This window comes from Barbus barbus (genome assembly GCF_936440315.1).
Source record: "Barbus barbus genome assembly, chromosome: 38".
NCBI lineage: Eukaryota > Metazoa > Chordata > Actinopteri > Cypriniformes > Cyprinidae > Barbus > Barbus barbus.
In genome coordinates, this window is record NC_136716.1 from 4,209,361 (window position 1) to 4,229,773 (window position 20,413).

Consider the following 20,413-nt stretch of genomic DNA (forward strand, 5'->3'; position numbering starts at 1 on the left):
TAAAAATAAATATTTTAGGAAAAGTGCCTAAAAGTGGGCAGTGTGACCAAAATCTAAATTTCACGCTATGAGTAATTTTATGTAATGGTACTTTTCAAACGTTTGGGATTAGAATGATGTTTTATTCAGCAAGGATTTTCAAATAAATGCTGTTCTTTTCAACAGTCTGTTCAAAACACATTATTTTTTGGAGCAACAAATCAGCATATTAGAATTATTTCTGAATGATCATGTGACACTGAAGACTGGAGTAATGATGCTGAAAATTCAGATTTTTTCACAGGAATAAACTTAAAACTGTAATAATTTCACAATATTTTACTGTATTTTTTATCAAATAAATGCAGCCTTGGTGAGCAGAAGAGACTTTTCATAAACATTAAAACATCTTTCCAACCCCGAACTCTTAAATGGTAGTGTATATCACAATATAATAATTTGTTCAAATAATGTGCTTGTGCTCCTTTTTGATTAACCAGTCAATTAAATACTTAATCTCAAGGGTGTAGGTTTGCTTTTTACATTGGTGGGGACATAAACCCAAGCCTACATATTTTTACCATAAAATCACATTATATAAATATATAACAAATTATTGTTAATGTTCATAAGGACTTTATAGGCTTCCTTGGCTGGAAGATTGTGTATCTTTTCGCACAACCTTTTTATGTCCGTATGCTTTATATAGGGAGCTAATAATAGCCATAGATTGCGTTTTCTCTTTCTGTTTGCTCTGTTTTGTAAAATGTACTTCAAACTCATCGATGCAACTTTGTTAATTCCTGAAGTGAACTTCTATATTAACTGTTTTGGACTGCTGTCTTGAATTGGGTACAATACCTGTGAGTTGTTCTAAACTGTATCGGCACAAACATACTACTGTATGCTGCGCTAGCAGAATTCCTCAGGTGACACAGTTCTACTATCATAACACCTCCCAGCCCAACTGTGACCTGGATTTCAGATCATTCTAAATAATGGGAAGTTTTTTGTTTTTTTTTGGGGAAAATTTGGATTTGGTCGATGGAATGTTGACCAAATATACAAGTGCAAATACCTTCCATAAAATGAGACTGATGATGCCTAATAACAGTATCCCTGCAACCGCTGCAACAATGATGATCCAGAGAGGAACTTCATACGGCGTCTCTTCTCCCAGCACCGGATCAATGTTTACTAAAAACTACAGACAATTAAATTAGATGAGCTTTCAGCAATTCCATTAGCAGTTACACTGAAAATATTTAAAAGGATTTGTTTATCCAAACTTAAAACCTGTGGTGGAACACACAAGTGACTATATGCTTTCAAGCTCTGAAAAGGACAAAAAAGTAATCCATATGACTTTTGCACAATATTACAAGTAGTCATTTAATCATTTGGTGTGCGGAACAGAGTAATTTATGCCATTATTTACTAAAAACCTTCATATTTTAATAGCTCTAATATCAAATACAGTGAAATACAGGCACCACTAATTATTAGTCGAATCAAACATCATTGGTTCCTTCCTGTCAAAATGAGTAAGTTATGACTTATATTTTGCACTGTATTTCACAGTTATCAAAACGGTTTCAGAAGTCAAGTTATTTTTATACACTTTGCGCTTTATACAAAACAGTGTCCAATAATAAACAGGAAAATAACAACAGTTGTAAAATTCAACAGTTATTAAACTGTAAAACAGCGGTCATTATTCAGATGAATTTCATCCAGTGTTAACTCAGTTCACTGACATTGTTGATGTTAAATGCAAAGTTTATCAATAATCAAAACACAGCAGTTTCACAGCAGCTCTGCAGAAGACAATAGTGTCACTGTTCAGCTTAATTTGGTTCAATATTGATTCAGTTCAGTTCAGTAACCGTATTGATGTTGCAGAGTTGACCAATTATGAAACAAATCTGATTCACAGCAGCTCTACACAGGACAACGGTGTTATTGTTCAGCTCAGCTTCAGCTGAACAGAGATAATTCAATAACTGTGTCAATATTGCCAAGTTCATCAGTTATGAAACAAATTCAGCTGTGAAGCAGCTCAATAGAAGACAACAGTATCATTATCCAGCTCGAGTTTTGTTCTTTTTTTGATAGTGTCAGTGCAGTCAAAGCAAAACTATTTCTGAATATTAATTGTCTTTTAAACCCCAGTTCATATGACTTGTGCACTAAATTCCAAGATATTTCAGAGGACTTACAATACAGTGAGTTAAAGTCGTCTAGACTACTTTCATGGTGTTTTACAGTGCATTTCTGGAGTTTGACAGTCTGTGGAGATTATGAACTATGAAGTAGATAAATCATTATTGGTTGAACTTTAATGCGAACAGCTCTGACCTCTCTGATCTGGTTGTCCATTCTGATGGTCGGTTTATCTGTCAGCAGTCTCAGCGTGGCCTGGCCTTTCACTTCCACTCGCAGGGCATTGGCGTAATCCTGCCAGAAAACCACAGAGACGCATAGAGTCAGTGAGCACCATTTAGTGAGTACTTCACAAACAGCCACTAACACAAACCTCCAGCAAGGTGCTGTTCCACACGCGAGACCTGACTCTGATCTCCGCCTGAGTCGACATGTTGTGCAGCGGGCAGGAGAAGGTCATGCAGCGAGCCGTCTGCTTTGAACACTCCTGAACAGAGATAAAAGCCACACTTTTTTGACATTTGTCATTCACATGATGAAAAAAACTGGTGGGACAGCATGAAAATCAGAGCAGACGCCTCCCTCACCAGCAAACGGGGCACTTTACGAGGTGCCAGGACGGTGACAGAAGCTTCTGCATGGGGATATCCTGACTCCAACTCTCTTTTGGACTGTTTGGTAGCTCGATCTGACAGCTGCAAGAGATGATGTAGGACGACAATTGAAGGGATTGAATGAAATTGGAAATGAGTTACTGTGGGCTGTTGTATTTCCTCAGACTCACTGTGAGGTTGAGAGGGTTGACAACCTTCCCCGGTGGGACACAACGCGACTCTGACGCTCCTTTGATCACTATCTCTGTGAGATACAGCAGCCATTTCCCATTGGCTACCTCAAATGGCCATTCAAAGTCAATTATCAGAGTTCCCAAATCTCCCAGAGGTTCTCCCAGCACATGCACCTGGAAAGTGGAAGCAAAGAACATTTTTAGTGTTTTAACACTTTGAACCGTTTAAAAGGAGCTTAAAGGGGATAATCCACCCAAAACTGAAAATTCTGACATCATTTATTCACTCTCAAGTCATTCCAAACCTGTAGAACTTTCGTCTGTGGGACACAAAAATATATATTTTGAAGAATGTAGGTAAATAACAGTTTCGGAGACCACTGACTTCCAATGAATGAACAAAAAACAATGTGTGGAAATTCTTCAAAATATCTTCTTTTGTCTAAGTCATACAGATTTAGAATGTGATGAAGGCGAGTAAATGATGACATTTTAATTTTGAGTGAACCACCCCTTGAAAAGCAGGCTCAAATCTCAATTTTTTAGTTGTGGTTTCCATCTACTTTTCATTTCAACTGTTGTTTTTTGGAATCTGCACCAATTAAATGCATTTATTATATTTGTCTTCCTACCAATTTTATAGTAGATATTATACAATAGTCCTATATTTATGCCCTAATTTCTTAAGTTTAATGCAGCAGTGATGAAACCCTTGAGCTTTTTTTGGCATGTTCACTTTTTAATTACTGCTCAAAAACATTTACAACTACACTCCGGTAAGTCCGGTTCAAAATTGGAGGAAGTAGAATTATTTTTATTTTTTTACTTTTTTGAAATAAATGAATACTTTTATTCAGCAAGGAAGGATTAAACTGATCAAAATGACAGTAAAGACATTTATAATTTATATTAGTGCTGTAAATTTTTTAATCACGATTAATTGCATGATTGTCATGAATTAACTTGTTATTAATCGCAACTTAATTGCACATTTTTATCTGTTCTAAATGTACCTTAAACTAATACTTTCAAGTTTTTAATACTCTAATCAACATGGGCATGGACAAATATGGATGTTTTATGCAAATGTATGTTTATTATTAGTGAAACCATACCCAACTTAGAGCATGAAGACTAGACATGTTTCAAAAGGTCATAGATGTTTTTTTCAGAGAACTTGTTCATGTCTATTAGACACATGAAAATATAACAGAAATACCAGGTTCCTATTACTTCTCTTTCTTTGCATTGAGCAATTTACTTACACGAACCTGTTTACATTTTTGCACGACAGGGCAGCTCACTTCTTCTGAAAATGCTGTACATTTATTATTCATTATTACTTTTGTTTGCCTCTCTGTGTCCACATGCTGTATTTTGATGCAGCTAAATTGTTAAAGACAACAGTTATTTTTTAACTTGTAATAATAGTTTTAACTTGTAATGAAATAATTTACTGTATTTTTAATAAAACAAATGCAGCCTTGGTGAGCATAAGAGACACAAAAATGTGGTTTGCTGTTTAAACTACAACCAGCTAAACTGATTTGAGCCAGATATCCCAAATTAAAACACATTTTTGGTGTGTGTCTGAAGAATACTAAAGCCACACTCACACGAAACACAAACTCCAGCGGACTCCCCACATCACTGGTGCTGTTCATTCCAGATTCACCAATCACGCTGCCACTGAACGACGTGTCAATCACTTGTTTTTCTCTGCACTCGACGGAAAGAGAATGAGAATCACAGAATCAAAATAAGAGTTTTATCTTCAGGACTGTTTTTGCTGCAAATTTGCATTTGATAAGCTATTAACTATGAAGTGTCTTTGGACCACAAAACCAGTCATAAGTGTCAATTTGTCAAAATAAATAAACTTTCCATTGATGTATGGTTTGTTATGATAGGACAATATTTGGCCGAGATACAACTATTTGAAAATCTGGAATCTGAGGGTGCAAAAAAATCTAAATACTGAGAAAATTTTCTTTAAAGTTGTTCAAATGAAGTTCTTAGCAATGCATATTACTAATCAAAAATTAAGTTTTTACTTTTTTGGCATAAAATAATTTGTATGTATTATTGACCCATACAATGTATTTTTGGCTATTACTATAAATATAGCCTAGCAACTTTAGACTGGCTTTGTGGTCCAGGGTCACATATGCTTGATTCAGTTAAGTGAATTTTTCTGTCTAACATGCACAGATGAATCATTTTTTTCTTTTAAATTTCCAAATTTTTTCGTAATTTGAAAAACATCTCAAAGTACGTACAAGGAAAAGGTAGTGAGGACTGTGTTCTTCACGTTGAGGGTAACAGGAACAGGATACAGATCCTTCTGCTCACTGATCCTGAAGACAAACATAAACACCATTCATCCAGTCAGTCACCATAAAAGAAAAGGCCTGCAAAAATTACTTAAGGAAACACATTAGTTCAACGCTGTGCACTGAGGGGAAACTTACACTGTATAAACAATAAAGTTAGTGCAGACTTACGTGGAAAGCTGAAGCTGAGATTCTATCTGCTCAGTGTACAGCGTTATACCAGAAGTCTCAAAGATGATTATGAATGAGGCCTGTGGAGACGGAAATCAGGGGTGAGAGCAAATTAGCAAAACATATCAGCTGTCCAGTCTGATTAGCTGAGTTCATTCAAATGGCCCGTGAAAAATGAGCCATTGGAGATGCTTTTTAATTAACATGCAAATCCTCAGAAAGGTCACACATTGGACATATCTTCAGTAAGAAAACAGACTGCTACCTTCTGATTGCTTTTAAATGGGTTTCCCAGATCGCATATCACAGTCTCGTTTGCGCTGCACCCAATATCAAAACCAGACTGTAATAAAGACAAAACAAGAAAGGTAAGAACAGCATAAGAACATAGAAATGATCTAATTAATGAAATACTAGGAAGAGCCTCTATAGGAACTCTAATTCAGTGTTTGGTAAGCTGCCAATGTTTTATTTTACAACTGTATATTACAACATAAAGGTCTTCATTAAAATTTCATTTTATTTTCCATGAGTTGCTTTCATTACTTAGTAAGTTGCCATTACTTCATTTTGCAATAATGACTGGCTATCTATGCATTACACCATTAATATAATATAATATAATATAATATAATATATTTGGTAAGTTACCAATACATTTAGCAATAACAACTGTACATAAATATAGTATAGTATAATATAATACAAGTTATTATAATATAATGCAATTTTACTTATAAAAATAATGCATTTAAAATTATATAGCAACATTTTTTACAAAATAAACCCAAAATCAAAGAAACAATTGTACAGGAAATACAGGAGAATTGACCTCAAATGATAATCTTTTATAGCTCAACCAAGCACAATTGTTTATTTGAGATATTTACGGTGGTCGAGAGAGCTCAACACGCTGCAAATAGAAAAAACACCTGCAAATTAAGAAAACAACTTCCTCAATTTTACAACGCACACGCTGCAAACACTCACAACCAAACAAAGAAACGCACTGCAAATAGAAAAAAACGCCTGCAGATTGAGAAAACAACTTTCGTCAGTTTGACAACACACACGCTGCAAATACTCACAACACAACCAAACAAAGAAACGCACTGCAAATAAAATGTGTTTGGTTGTATTGTGAGCATTTGCAGTGTGTTTCTTTATTTGTTTGTGTTGTGAGCATTTGCAGTGTGTTTCTTTATTTGTGTTGTGAGCATTTGCACCACCTGCTGTTAAATTGATGATGTTTTCTTGATTTGCTGGTGCTTTTTCTTTTTGCATGTGTTTTCTGAAGTTGCAGCGCGTTGAGCTCTCTCGGCCACTGTAGATATTACAGAGATCTTTGTGATTTCTCTTTTCTGTGGAGGTGAGATGAAGAGTGAAAGAGCGCCTCTGTGTGGCCTCACCTGAGGGCGTATTCCTGAGTATTTGAGTGAGGGGGGAATGGTGATGTTCAGCATGGCCTGATGGGCGTCCTCGGCCTGCCTGTCTCCATCCGGCGTGTTAGTAACCTCCACCATCATCACCAGCTTCTTAATGTTACTGTTGAACTCCATAGTCTGACTGTGAACAAACCAGCACATCCCATAATTCCCATGTGCATTTAAACATTAGTTTTTGAGGAAGACAGTAGCTTGCAAAATAAAATCAATTTTATTTTTATCGCAGGTGCGTGCTGTCTATAGTAGGTATTTTTAATCACAAAATAATTAAAACTCAAATTAAACCTACTAATTTTTTCCATTAAAAGTTTCCAATACTTTACTTTGCAATATAATATAATATAATATAATATTGGGTAAGTTTCCAATCATTTATTAAGTAATACATAATAACAATATAATATAAATTGTAATCATTTTATATATTTTTATGACATCTATAATATCTTTTTCAGGTTTTAGACTTCATTTATTAAAATATTTTAACCAAACAAATTGTTATTAAGTGGCCACTATCCAGTAAACACTATACTATTACCAGTACTATTCCACTCTGATCATTGTTTTATACACGGCACGTTACATTAATCATTAGATAAAAAAATAAGCCTACCAAAATTAAATGATAATAACTGAATTCACTCAAAAGACCTCTGAACTTAAATATGAATAAACATTCATCTGTGTGTACACGTTTTCTTTTGTCCATATTCACAAGTTTTCATGCAGTTTTCATACTCACCTGGGGAAGGGAATGTGATTCTCATCAACAAATGTGGCCTTGAGCTGCAGGTTACTGCTGCACCTGTTGTCATCTCCACACTCCTTATGAAAGTTAATCTGAGGATAAACACACCAGAGCTGTGAGCAGAGGTTTCTGTTCAGCTGGGATGGAAATGTGAACTGGTTTGTACCTCGGTTTTGTCGGTCAGGACCTGCTGGCCACTCAGCACAGGGAAATCGTCCAGACTCTGGAGCGTTTGCTGTGCTGCTGCCTTCTGCTCGTTTAGAGACACGTTCAGAGTGAACGCTATAGGCAGAAGTTTGTCCCTCACAGGAATCTGTAGAGAGGAGAAAAAACAGCTTCTTTCAACCCTGTTACCACATTAGTAACCACATTACTGGATCAGAATGGCATACTATTTAGTGGTTTTCTTATCCTATGCAAATTTTTGATGTGTATTAAGCACATGCATTATATATGTTCATCTATTGTTACAATAAATATAATACAAACAAACTAACAAACTGAAAAAAAGGTAAGATGGCAATACTTTATTTTCAAATAACAACTGCCTAACTATATTAAACTATAAATACAAATATAATATAGTTGCAAATACTTTATTTTGCAGTAACAACTGTATGTTTATTTCTATAAGTTATTACATGTTTGTTTGTTTATTAATTTCTAAATATATATTTGCATGGATATATAGTGTATGTCTACCTGGTGTTCCCTGAGTTATGGGGACCCACAAGGATAGCAATATGAGTAACATATTTTTGTTCCCATGAGGAAACAAGCTTATAAATCACACAGAATGTTTTTTGTAAATCTAAAAATGCGGAAAGTTGTGTGTCAGGGGTAGGTTTAGGGTAAGGGAATAGAAAATACATAATGTCAATGGAATGTCCCATAAAATATGGAAACCTGTGTGTGTGTGTGTTGTGGTGTGATCAGGTGGTTTCTCACATTAACAGTAAGTTCCAGCTCTTGACATGTCGGAGCGGAGACAGACAGCAGGCCTGTAAATGTGCTTTGCTTGTTGTCAAGAAAACGGACTCGAGCGCCACGGCGATTCTGGTCAGCGTCTACTGTGTACTTCACAGCTGAAGCAGAGAGAAACAAACACACGGTTAATGGAATAAAACACAGAGCAAACACTCCTGAAGCAGGCGTACACTTACTGATGGCCTTCCTGAAGGCTTTGTTTCCATTGCTGAGAGTGTAACTGAAACACACCTTCACCTTTATGCTAGAAAAATAACACAATGAATTATTTTAAACAGTACTACAGGACAAGTATAATAAGTTTATGACTAATTCATACTGAAAAATCAAATGCATGTGAAACATTTGTTAGAACAGAAATATGTGCACTATATCCTCTCACCAGGAACTAGCACACTGGCTTGGAATCACAATCTTTGGCTCTACTGTGAAGTTTTTGGAGAGGTGGATGACAGGACGAGCCCTGAAAAACAGGTTTTGAGGTTAGCATGCAGAACGGACTGATTTAGTGAAAAATGTACTAGTTTAAATTTAAACAAATATAAACAATATAAAATTCAATATGCACATACATTAATTATTATATTTATTACGTATTTATTACGTATTTGCAAATATAAATTACATAAAAATAATATACAAAATGTATAAATAAACAAACCATAATAAAAACAAAACAATAACAAAAATAATAATAATAATACAATACGTTCTATTATTCAGTATTATATTTATTATTTATTTGCAAATATAAATAAATATAAATTATATAAAAATATGCAAAATTAATAAATAGACAAACAACAACACAAACAAAACAATAATAATACAATTTGTAAAAAAATCCTTACATATGCACAATTTATTGGGAATAATATGAACATCTATAATAATAATAATAATTATTATTATTATTATTATTATCAATTTATTTTTACATTCATAAATAAATATACATTATATACATTTATTATTATAAAATTAATAAATTATATAAAATTTAACAAAAAATAAATAACTATTATAAAAGTAATAGTAATAATGTTTTGATTTATTTGAAATTATAAATAAATATAAATTACAAAATGTATAAATAAAATGTATAATAAAAATAATTATTAATTATTTATCATCATCGATTTTGTAGAGAAATTGTTGGGCACAAAAAATGCGCACATAGGCACAATTTGTAATTGTCTATAGAGCAAAAATGGTAAATACTAAAAAGGTTTTTAATATCATGAGAAACAATCATTCAGTCAAGCGTGTCCAAACTTCATTCAGTTCATGTGGCTTTTGTGTTTGGGAAAGAATGGTTGAAAATCCCTCTGAATAATATGAACTTCTATAAATGGCAAACACTGCTGAAAGACTGAACCTCAAGAGAGCGATGCGGTCATCCATGGAGCCCACCAAAATGTCAGGATAATCATTTCCATCCATATCCATTCCTCCACTGAGAGAGTAGCCGAACGTCTGAAAGCCACTGGGACTCAAGGATTTCCCCTCGATCCCCTGTGAGAAAGTCATATTACCCGTTTAACATACAGTAAATCACTCTCTTCTTATTCTCATGGTATCCAATACAAGTCCAGATATGTCAGATGTGGTTGGTCTATGTATTGCTGTTTCATTGTCAATGACATGGAACGGAAAGTAATTGTAGAAACATTACCCAAAACTAATTCTAAAGGTGTTCCATACAAATCCCAAGATGCTTTGCTTTACCTGGCTGGGTTCTTTATTTATTCCGTTTTTACTTCCCATCCATATATAGACTTTCCCAGAGTCATGGAACGGAGCACCAACAGCAAAATCTGAATGAAGAAACCAAGACACAAACCCCAGAACAACACGATTAACCCTCCATGGCCTCCAGATGGCAGCATTATGACATGAATGACACCAAATGACACATTTCTGCATTTACTCTACCACTGAAAAGTTCTTCTGCTCATCAAGGCTGCATTTATTTGATAAAAAATACAGTAAAACAGTAATATTGTTTTTTGCTTGAATATATTTAAACATTTATTTTAAAGCTGAATTTTCAGCATCATTACTCCAGTCTTCAGTGTCACATGATCAGAAATCATTCAAATATACTGATCTGCTGCTCAGGAAACATTTTGTTTTTATTTTTCATGTTGAAAACAGCTGTGCCGCTTCATATTTTTGTGGAAACCATCATACTTTTTTCAGGATTCTTTGATAAATAGAAAGTTAAAGAAAATAACTTATTTAAAAAAATATTACTGACTCTAAACATATATACACACACACACACACACACACACACACACACATATATATATATACACAAATATACATATAATGTATTATAGTATTTTCAGCAATACCTTGAAATCCATCCTGATTGACGTCCCCTACCGCAGCAACAGCAAATCCAAACCCTGAGCCTTTTTTACCCTTCAGAACCAAGCTGGCTTTTTCCCGGAAGGATCCATTCTCGTTCATGAAGATGTAAACCGCTCCTCCCTCCTCCTTGTAGCGGTCGAAATAGAACGGAGCTCCAACAATCAGGTCGTTCCAGCTATAGCAACACACAACCACACAAATGACATGTTATGTCTAAATACCACTGTTTATTTTCATAGAAGTCTTTCATAGCTTTAATAAAGAAGGAGAAACCTGCTATATAGAAGCATTCAGCCGTGTATCTGTTAAGTATGAAGCTCAACAGGATCTTTACAAAGGCTCAAGTTAGACATGCTTTGGTCTACTTGCTTTGAATTTACTTTCAAACTCAGTGAAGTGTGACACAGATCAGTCTCTGTTATGATAATGGATTATTGGTTATGAAAACAGTGATACTAGCCAGTTACACCAATAGTTACAAAGCTGCGTTTTTTTATATACAGTGATGCATTGGACCCCATCGACTTTTCTTGTACTTTTCCTTTGTATATTTTGTGTTCTTTTGAATATATTTGATAAAATCCACTGAGCATCAAATACTAAGAACACGTTTAACAGATTAGCCAGTTACAGCATGGATATTGATTGAGTTACACAGTGACTTACTCATCATTGTTGAGGTCCGTCACCGCCAAGCAGCTTCCGAAGTACGACCCTATTTGTTCCCCTGGGATCGTCATCACTGAGTTTAGAAGCAAATCTTGTTTTTCTGCAAGGATCACTGAACCTTTGAAATTGTCTCTGGGAGCCCCCGTCACCACGGTGTACTTCGAGCGATCCAGTAACTTTATGTCCTCCAGCACAGAGTAACCTGAAGAAAGAGAAGAGGATTCTTAAACGTCAGTGTGTGACCAGCAGTGAAGCTACCGGTACTTTGAGACTAGCGTGTCAAGATACTAGACAGTTTAATCACAGTAGAAATGACAAGTGAAAAAGAGGAAAAAAAGTTAGCCATTCAACATTTATATATTTATTTATTTAGGAATTTTTCTGATAGGAAAAGTGGGAGCGAGAGAGAAGGGACAGGATCGGGAAAGGAGCACAAGGTGGGATTCGAACTCGGGACACCCGAAGCGCAACGAGGTTATTGGCTTTAATTTAATTAATTTATTTTTATTTTATTTTATGCAAACAGAACAGTATTTATCTGGCAAAAAATCTCAATTAGACTGACAATGGTAAACAGCATTTATTTAAATACAAATTTAAAAAAGCAAACATACAAAACTTGTAAAATATGTACAAATAATTAATCAAATTATTATAAAATGATCAGTAAATCACTAAATAAATACTGCACATATTAACAGTAAAAACACTAAAACACTAACATTTATTTAAAAATTACTGATAAAATTATTGTTAGATTCCTGATAAATCAACATTAAATACTAAAACATAAACATCTATATATATTATATTATATAAAATGAAACAAAGTTATATAAAATGACTTATAAAAGTATTTTAAGATTATTAGATAATTATCACTCAAACAAAAACACCATAATTAATGCATAAAATTTTTTTTTGGGTAAGATTATTGTATAAAGCTATTTGCTATACAGAAAAAGTAAAGTGCCATGACAAAAGCCATGAAAAAAAATAGTATTTGATCAAATTATTATAAACAGATTATAAAACTAACACTTAATATACACATACAAACAAACAAAACAACAAAAAAATATTTTTATAATAATAATTTATTAAAAATTACTTTTCAATTGTAAGAATGAAACATGCCAAATATGCAAACACTGACCATGAAGAAGGCTGTTATTTCATTCAGTTTAGTAGTTAACAAAGTCATGCTAAAACATTCAGAAATCTTCTTATCCATAGCAATTCATATTAAGGAAGTATTGTTGCATGAATTGCAAAACATTATCTTAAATAAAACCCCTTTCACAAACATCTAGATGTCTGTCTCTTTTAAAGTTTACAAGTAGTGTATATAATGAGTTGCATTTGTAGATGTTATATCCAGGGATGCGTGTAAGATTTGGTTTTGGTTCTCATGAGAGCACCTGGAGATATGGTTTGGTGCTCACCCTGCACATATGTGTGACACATTAAATATACCTAATTAATAATACCTTATATTAATAATAATAATAGTATTATTGCACTTTATTTAGTTTTTAAATAAAATAATAAAGAAATTAATAAAGTTAAAAAATATATTTTATTTCCTTTTTATTTTTTATATGAATTTTCATCATTTTTCATATTTTTCAAAATGTCTAATATCATTTTTTTCTTTGCTACATACATACATACTCCCAAAATTAAAAACTGCACTTGAAAAGAAAACAGGATGACTTTGAATAGCATCATTATATAGTTGTGTCAGAAAACATGCATGTGTTGAAAAGTAAAGTGTGTGTGTATATATATATATATGAAGAATTAATGTATGTGTGAAAGTAGAAATATATGCATGTTAAAGGAAAGAGTAAGTGAATGTAATGTGAAAGGAGAGTGTAAGTGTGTGAGAGCGCCACAATGAATTACAGTTTGTACAGCCGCTCATAAAAACCAAAATAAAGTACATACCTATATAGATGTTGAGTCTGTCCTCGCCTAGCTTTCCGAAGGTTATTTCATTGGCATCTCCAGCAAAATCTGAGTTGGGGTCTCTCTCTTTCATATGGACAGTTCCTATATGAACAGAAGAACCCCTTTTATTAACTATATGACACTGAAGGATGATCTGACACACCAGGTTTGGTTGGTTTTCCCGTACTCACCCTGCCACACAAAGCTGCCAGGCGTCCCAAAGTACACGTCATTCTCCGTCATGCCCCCTGAGATGCCCATGTTACACATGCCCTCCAGGTTCTGGTCATAGTTGAAGTCGCAGAGCTCGTAAGTGTCAGACTGCCAGTAATCAGTCGGGTCGTAGGTTAGGTCGTTCCCCCGCACGTAACATTTGCCCACCATACGCTGCTGCTCTTCAGCACCCAGCAGTTTCTTTACATAGCGATGCCCACATGCCTGCCAACATGAAAGAAGAGATGAACATAAGGAATTCTGATTAACGTCTGTTTTAATTTTAATTTTTTAAATGATTATTTGAGTCTTTAAGAAACAGACACTTTAAGAAACAACATTTAAAATAAATGCTCTCTATTTGACTATATTATAAAATGTAATGTATTCCTGCAATGCATTTTCAGCATCAGTACTCCAGTCTTCAGTGTCACATGATCCTTCAGAAATCATTCTGATATGCTGATTTGCTGCTAAATTATTAGCAACTATTGCTGATTAGAAATTTGTAATATTCATTATTATTATTTTGGCTGATTAACATTTTTGTAGAAACCATGCTACATTTTTTCAGGATTCTATGAATAGCAAGTTCCCAAAAAAAAAAAAAAATCCTGTTTACCCCAAACTTGAATGGTGTGTATCACAGTTTCCACAAAATTATCAAGCAGTAAAACTGTTCTCAACATTTATATTAATCAAAACTTATATTAATCAAAAAAGCATCGAATTAACATTTTAGAATTATTTATGAAGGATTGTGTGAAGACTGAAGCGCTGAAAATTCACAGGAATAAATGTGACCCAGGACCACAAAACCGGTCATAAGGGTCAATCTTGTGAAATTGAGATTTATACAATGAATAAATGAAAATAAATAATAAGCTGAATAAATAAGCTTTCCATTGATGTATGGTTTTTTTTTTGTATATGTGGCTGAGATAAATGTATTTGAAATCTGGAATCTTCGGGTAAAAAAAAAAAAAAAAAAAAAAAAAAAAAAAAAAAATCAAACTATTGAGAAAATAGCTTTTAAATCTGTCCAAATGAAGTTCTTAGCAATGCATATTACTAATCAAAAATGAAGTTTGGATATATTTACGGTAGGAAATTTACGAAATATCTTCATGGAACAGGATCTTTAAGTAATATGATTTTTGGCACAAAAGAAAAATCGATCATTTTGACCCTTACAATGTATTTTTGGCTATTGCTACAAATATACCTGAGCTACTTAAGACTGGTTTTGTGCTCCAGGCAGGGTTACAAATGACATTTTAAAATATATTCAAAAAGAAAACTTATTATAATAATATTTCACAATATTGCAAGAAGTTTTATTGTATGTTTCATTAAAATAAACACAGCCTTGATGATCATAAGATACTTCTTTCAAAAACATAAAAGATCAAAATTATTACAAACTTTTGACGAGAAATGTGAAAGTACATGACAAGCCATTGTCCCAGCCCACATAAAGAAAAGCTGTCCCACTAAGGTAATGAACTCTAAAGACAGCTTCAAGTTTATCATCAACTAATGACACCTAAAACAGCTAATCAAGGTCTTCAAGATTACTTGAAAATTACAGGCAGGAGTGTAAAAGCAGGGTTTGAACTGCATTGAAGAACAGTGGCCTGAGCGCATCTGACCCTCTCATTGAGTCCAGAGGAGGGATCCATACAAATCTGTTTGTCGATTTTAAGTGATGGTTTAACCTTTGTAAATAAACAGTTTATTATAAAAAAAGGAACTATAGATGCATCTGATCTCACCAGAACATGTCCTCCATTCCTCTGACTGGCCACGGTCACTCCCAGCCACATGCCCTCCACCATCTCTGTTGACTGCGCTGGAGGAGAAACACACTCCATCAGACAGCAGTGACTTAATACCTCAGTCTGCCCCCAAAAAAGCATTTCTCTATATCTGAATGATGAGGTAGCAGCATGCTCAATTTAATATCAAACACTACAGTTAAAATTAAAATGAAGTACATTGTGGTTTATTATGTTAGTCAGCACACCAAAATAAATTAACTCCTTACATCAAATGTACTTTGAAGTAAAAAAGTGTTTTTAGAAATACAGTGCATTATCTTTTAGTACGCTTAATTGACCCTTTATTTCAATAATATTATCGGCAAATATAGTTTTTGAATATATTTCTAAGAGTGCAATACTATGCACACTTAAAGACTGTAACACTTGCAATGAAAACTTAAACGCTAGCAGTCCGTATTTCCCATGAATTCAAAAGAAATCTTATTCTGAGTGCTTTTGCTGAAACTAAATTTTGACTAGTGCTAAAGTCGACACCACAATGCTAAAGTTTTGTTTGTGGATGCTAGAGTGTTGCTGTATGATTTATAAGGTATTTAATGTTTTTTTTAGTATACTTATCCACCACACCAAGTACTACAGCTAAAAAGCACTAAGCTAAGAAATGGCAAAACTTTTAAAGTGTTACTAAAATGCTGTAAACCTGCGTCTGCTCAAAGTAACTTTGATGTTGCACAGACTCAGACTCAGACACTTCCTGTGCTGAAGGTATCATGTTAATTCTGAAGCAAATACCTGTCTGCAATATGAGCCAGTCAAGCCGACCTGACAGAGGAGGGAGAAAGGCAGGCTAGAAATGTGAAGATGAAGGTCTTTTGAATAACATGGAGTGAGACAGCACTCAGACAGATGCATTTTATGGTTGCTGTGTTGAGGCTTGTTTTAACTTTCACTTATGTCTAAAAAAAGGAGCAGGTAATTTTGGGAAATAGATAGGACTGTCTAAGCGCTGATTTGTGGATGTGATACACATTAGCTCATCTGTGAACTGAACACCCTAAATTTGCCTTAGTCCTTCGATGTACGGCAACACTGTCAATGACATTTAGCTTCTAAAGTCCAATTCAAACTTTTTTTTCATTAAATTAATACTTTAGAAATGAATACTTGTATCCTGAAAAATGTATCATGAAAGAATCCTGAATCCTGAAAAATGTATCATGGTTTCCACCAAAATTGTTTTTAACATTGATAAAATGATTTTTTAAAAATATATTCAAATAGAAAACACTAATAATATTTCACAATATTTGTTTGATTGTTTTTTTGGTCTTAAGTATTGAACAGTAGTGTATTGTATAAATCACAACACCATCCAGAGGTCGAACAGGTAGGTATACAATGCAAAACTATTTTTGTCTAGTTTTCAAGAAAAGCAAACAAACATCTAAACATCCATAAATCAATACATTTAAAAAATGTAACAAGTCTTCATAAATGTTCAGAGAATAAATTATTTTTTTATCAAGTTATTTTTCCTGCACTCTAAAAAAAATGGTGCTATATAGCACTAAAAATGGTTCTTGACTTGTAATCATAGGGGAACCACTTTTGGTGCTATTATACGGCACCTTTGTCAAATGGTGCTATGTAGAACCATAAGAGGTGCCTTATTGCATTGTATTTCTTCAACAAAAATGGTGCTAAACAGCACCAACAGTGGACCTTTGGATCGTAAAGAACCTCTAAAGGGGCTTAACAGGTTCTTTGTACGGCAGTGGTGCTATATAGCACATTAATCACCCCAAAGAACCACTGAAGAACCATACAGGAGACTAACAGGTTCTGTATATGGTAGCAGTGCTATATAGCACCTCAGTCATGCCAAAGGACCGGTGAAGAACCGCTGAAGAACCACTGAAGCACCAAGATTTGGTGCTATACACCAAAAGTGGTTCCCCTATCATTACGAGCCAAAGAACCACTTTTAGTGCTATATAGCACCATTTTTAGAGTGCATGCTTTAAGCATAGATTTCTGATAAGTCATATGAATACCTACGTGGACTGATGAGGTCCATCCTGCTGCAGTCATGCTGGTCGATGGTGATGGGACAGTAATACACGGCTCCGGTTTCATTAATGTTAAATTTGCTGAGTTGGGGCTGGGCTTTTTCTTGGGGTGCTCCGACTAAGAGCCTACAGAAGAACAGCAAGCATTCAATAAAAGACTCAAATCGATAAAATTACATTTTTATTTACTATTTTCTAAATGCATATTATATTGTGAACAATTCACCAGTTCATGCGTTTCATTTAAACAAAAATCGAACAGGACTCCTCAGTCATTTACTCTGTTTAAACCACACCTCTACAATCTGCTTCCACTCAACATCCAATCAACAACCGATGCATAGAACCACATTTTTTCTTTTTTCATTTCAAGAAAATATCTGTTGCTACTTTCGTTTCATTGTGACTTTTAACCAAAATATGGGCCTTAACTGTAAATGATGTAAAGGTGGTCAGCGTGTCCTCACAATTGCTAATCAATTTTTCTCATTTCATTCGGTTGTAGAATAAACAAAATGTGGGTGATGATAACCTAGAGTGCTAAATCTCAAGTGATTCTTGGGAAGAAAGTAGTCTGTATAACCACTGGTCTCAAAAGTCTAACATTTGAATAAACAAAAGTGGCATGATGTTTAATTTAGTTCCTGATTTGGATCGCAATGAGGAATCAATTGATAAAATCCAGCACCATGCATGAAAAATTAACGTAGAGAGTAAGTGTATACAATTTTATATTCTTAGTATAGAAAAAGAATGAAGGAAAAGAGGATTAGAGAAATAAAACAAGCCCAAACCTGAAAGGGAAAGGTGCAGTTTGGCCTTTTATTTTCTCTCCTCTCGTCTTGCATGTTTTATTATACATGAGAATAAGAGGGTATACGGCCATGGCATTTGATCTAATAACTTACTAGAACTGCACCCCTTCTTGGACCCACACATGTATAGAAAAAAGCAAATTACAAATTTATATGCAACTGAATGAAAGATTTATTAATGGTATTTAAGGCTCTGTCACTTGACCCAGGGTTTCAGAGTCATGTGCTGCTTTGGCCTTCACAGGCAGATGGCGTCACATGGCCAGACTTTTATGAGGTTGCTAGGTAGCAAGTAAGTGGAAAGTGTACATACTAAACAGTGAAAACATACAGAAAAAAGAAGAGGAACACACTGAAAAAGTTCATGAAACTTATCTCAGGATGCATTTTCAATTAAAATTCGTCTAGCAACTGGGTCACCATTAAAAGTTTTTCTAAACTTTTCAAACTTTTGAGTATTAAACTTCATAATCATAAACAGTTATATCATAAAAAATAAAAACTGCCTTTAAATGTTTGCATACAACTTTTGAGTGCTGATTTTTAGGCCTATATCTAAAAAAAATTGCAATTGAATGTAAAATTATGGACTTTTGTACCTACTGATATAAATTAATTTACAGTATATCAAATCAAATTGAGATCAGAGTCAAATCAAGAGCTTGTGAATCAGAATTGTCAAAAACGAGCCCTAAAAAATTGTAAACAAACAAGAAACAAATGGGAAGAAACAAAGAAAACTAATGTGCTACGCTCCATTTTATAACCATTGAATACTAAACCCATTCACAACAAAAATGATACTTATAAAGATGTTCTTTAAAGTCTGAACACCATGATTGGCTGTCTATGTATCACTCAGCTGAAAAAAAAAAAAAAAAAAAACGTTCAGAAGGAAATTGCAAAAAACATTGTTCCTCTGTGTCTTGCTTGTTGTGGTGTGAACTTCCCCACTATTAATTTAAAATTATTTAAAGTTTAAAAACCTATAAAGTGGAAGACATTCCATTCTGAGTATCACTCATATAGTGAATAAAGCCACTATAATGGACTGCGGGTCTTAAAGGAGTGCAGTTTACTCATGTTCAGACAAGACCCCCACAGTCAAATGGCATTACAGGAATTTTTCACAGGTGTGCTGAACCAAACCTGCAATCAGTCATGATTAATATTTGTCAGTGGTTTTTGCAGGAAGGACTCTCCTCCCCAAACTTAGAGTACCTGTCTCATACTAGCACCGATACCCTGCTGCTTAGTGTTTACACTGAGCAAACCACAGAGGAGTGGGAGAAACACTTACAGAAAAGAACTAAAACAACGGCAGAAATGCTGACTACTACATTTTGGCAAAACTCCAAAAGTGTACCTGTACATACAATTCACTGCACTTACCAGCCAAAATTACTACCTGGTCTCATGGCATAAACGTATCTGGGGGCACATTTTTGCGAGGAGCGAAATACGTACCAATAAGTACATATCACTGCAGTTTCCAAAAGAAATGAACACTATAGGCAGTAAGGGAGTGGCGTGAAAAGACGTAGTCAGGGTCCAGATGCAGGTAAGGTGCTTTTAATAATAAACAAAAAGGCCAACACGGCACAAAAAAGCAAAACAGAAAAGGACTGGGATACAAACGGCAACAAAGTGCATGCATCTCAGACCAAAGCCAACCCTAGAAATACAGCACATTCAGAAATAACAATTAACAAACCCAGCCAGAGTGCTGGGAGAGGGGAGACTATATAGTCTGTGGCAAATGGAGAACAGCTGGGAGTGTGAAGTGTACAGGTGTGTGTGGTTAAGCAGGTGTATGTGATGTGGCAGGTGTATGTGATTACGGAGATGAGTCCGGGAGGAAGGGAGATGGTGACCTCTGGTGGAAATGGGAAGAACTGCCGAGCCCGGACTCATAACA

At 34.5% G+C, this 20,413-nt stretch overlaps 1 protein-coding gene across 1 annotated transcript in view; it reads right to left on the reverse strand.

Moving 5' to 3' along the window:
- The window catches only part of LOC306858118 (integrin alpha-3-like), a 38,671-nt gene that overhangs the window by 3,543 nt on the left and 14,715 nt on the right, over window positions 1-20,413 (reverse strand). The window contains exons 2-24 of the mRNA XM_079398518.1: window positions 17,670-17,806; window positions 15,603-15,679; window positions 13,806-14,052; window positions 13,612-13,716; window positions 11,659-11,863; window positions 10,974-11,167; window positions 10,342-10,430; window positions 9,992-10,128; window positions 8,996-9,076; window positions 8,790-8,857; window positions 8,575-8,711; window positions 7,793-7,939; window positions 7,621-7,718; window positions 6,843-6,999; window positions 5,699-5,776; window positions 5,434-5,513; window positions 5,209-5,286; window positions 4,546-4,648; window positions 2,927-3,103; window positions 2,730-2,837; window positions 2,516-2,629; window positions 2,338-2,436; window positions 1,058-1,183 (exon numbers count right to left, since the gene is read on the reverse strand). Coding sequence (XP_079254644.1) covers window positions 1,058-1,183; window positions 2,338-2,436; window positions 2,516-2,629; window positions 2,730-2,837; window positions 2,927-3,103; window positions 4,546-4,648; window positions 5,209-5,286; window positions 5,434-5,513; window positions 5,699-5,776; window positions 6,843-6,999; window positions 7,621-7,718; window positions 7,793-7,939; window positions 8,575-8,711; window positions 8,790-8,857; window positions 8,996-9,076; window positions 9,992-10,128; window positions 10,342-10,430; window positions 10,974-11,167; window positions 11,659-11,863; window positions 13,612-13,716; window positions 13,806-14,052; window positions 15,603-15,679; window positions 17,670-17,806 — 2,842 coding nt within the window. The remainder of the gene's footprint in view (window positions 1-1,057; window positions 1,184-2,337; window positions 2,437-2,515; window positions 2,630-2,729; window positions 2,838-2,926; window positions 3,104-4,545; window positions 4,649-5,208; window positions 5,287-5,433; window positions 5,514-5,698; window positions 5,777-6,842; window positions 7,000-7,620; window positions 7,719-7,792; window positions 7,940-8,574; window positions 8,712-8,789; window positions 8,858-8,995; window positions 9,077-9,991; window positions 10,129-10,341; window positions 10,431-10,973; window positions 11,168-11,658; window positions 11,864-13,611; window positions 13,717-13,805; window positions 14,053-15,602; window positions 15,680-17,669; window positions 17,807-20,413) is intronic.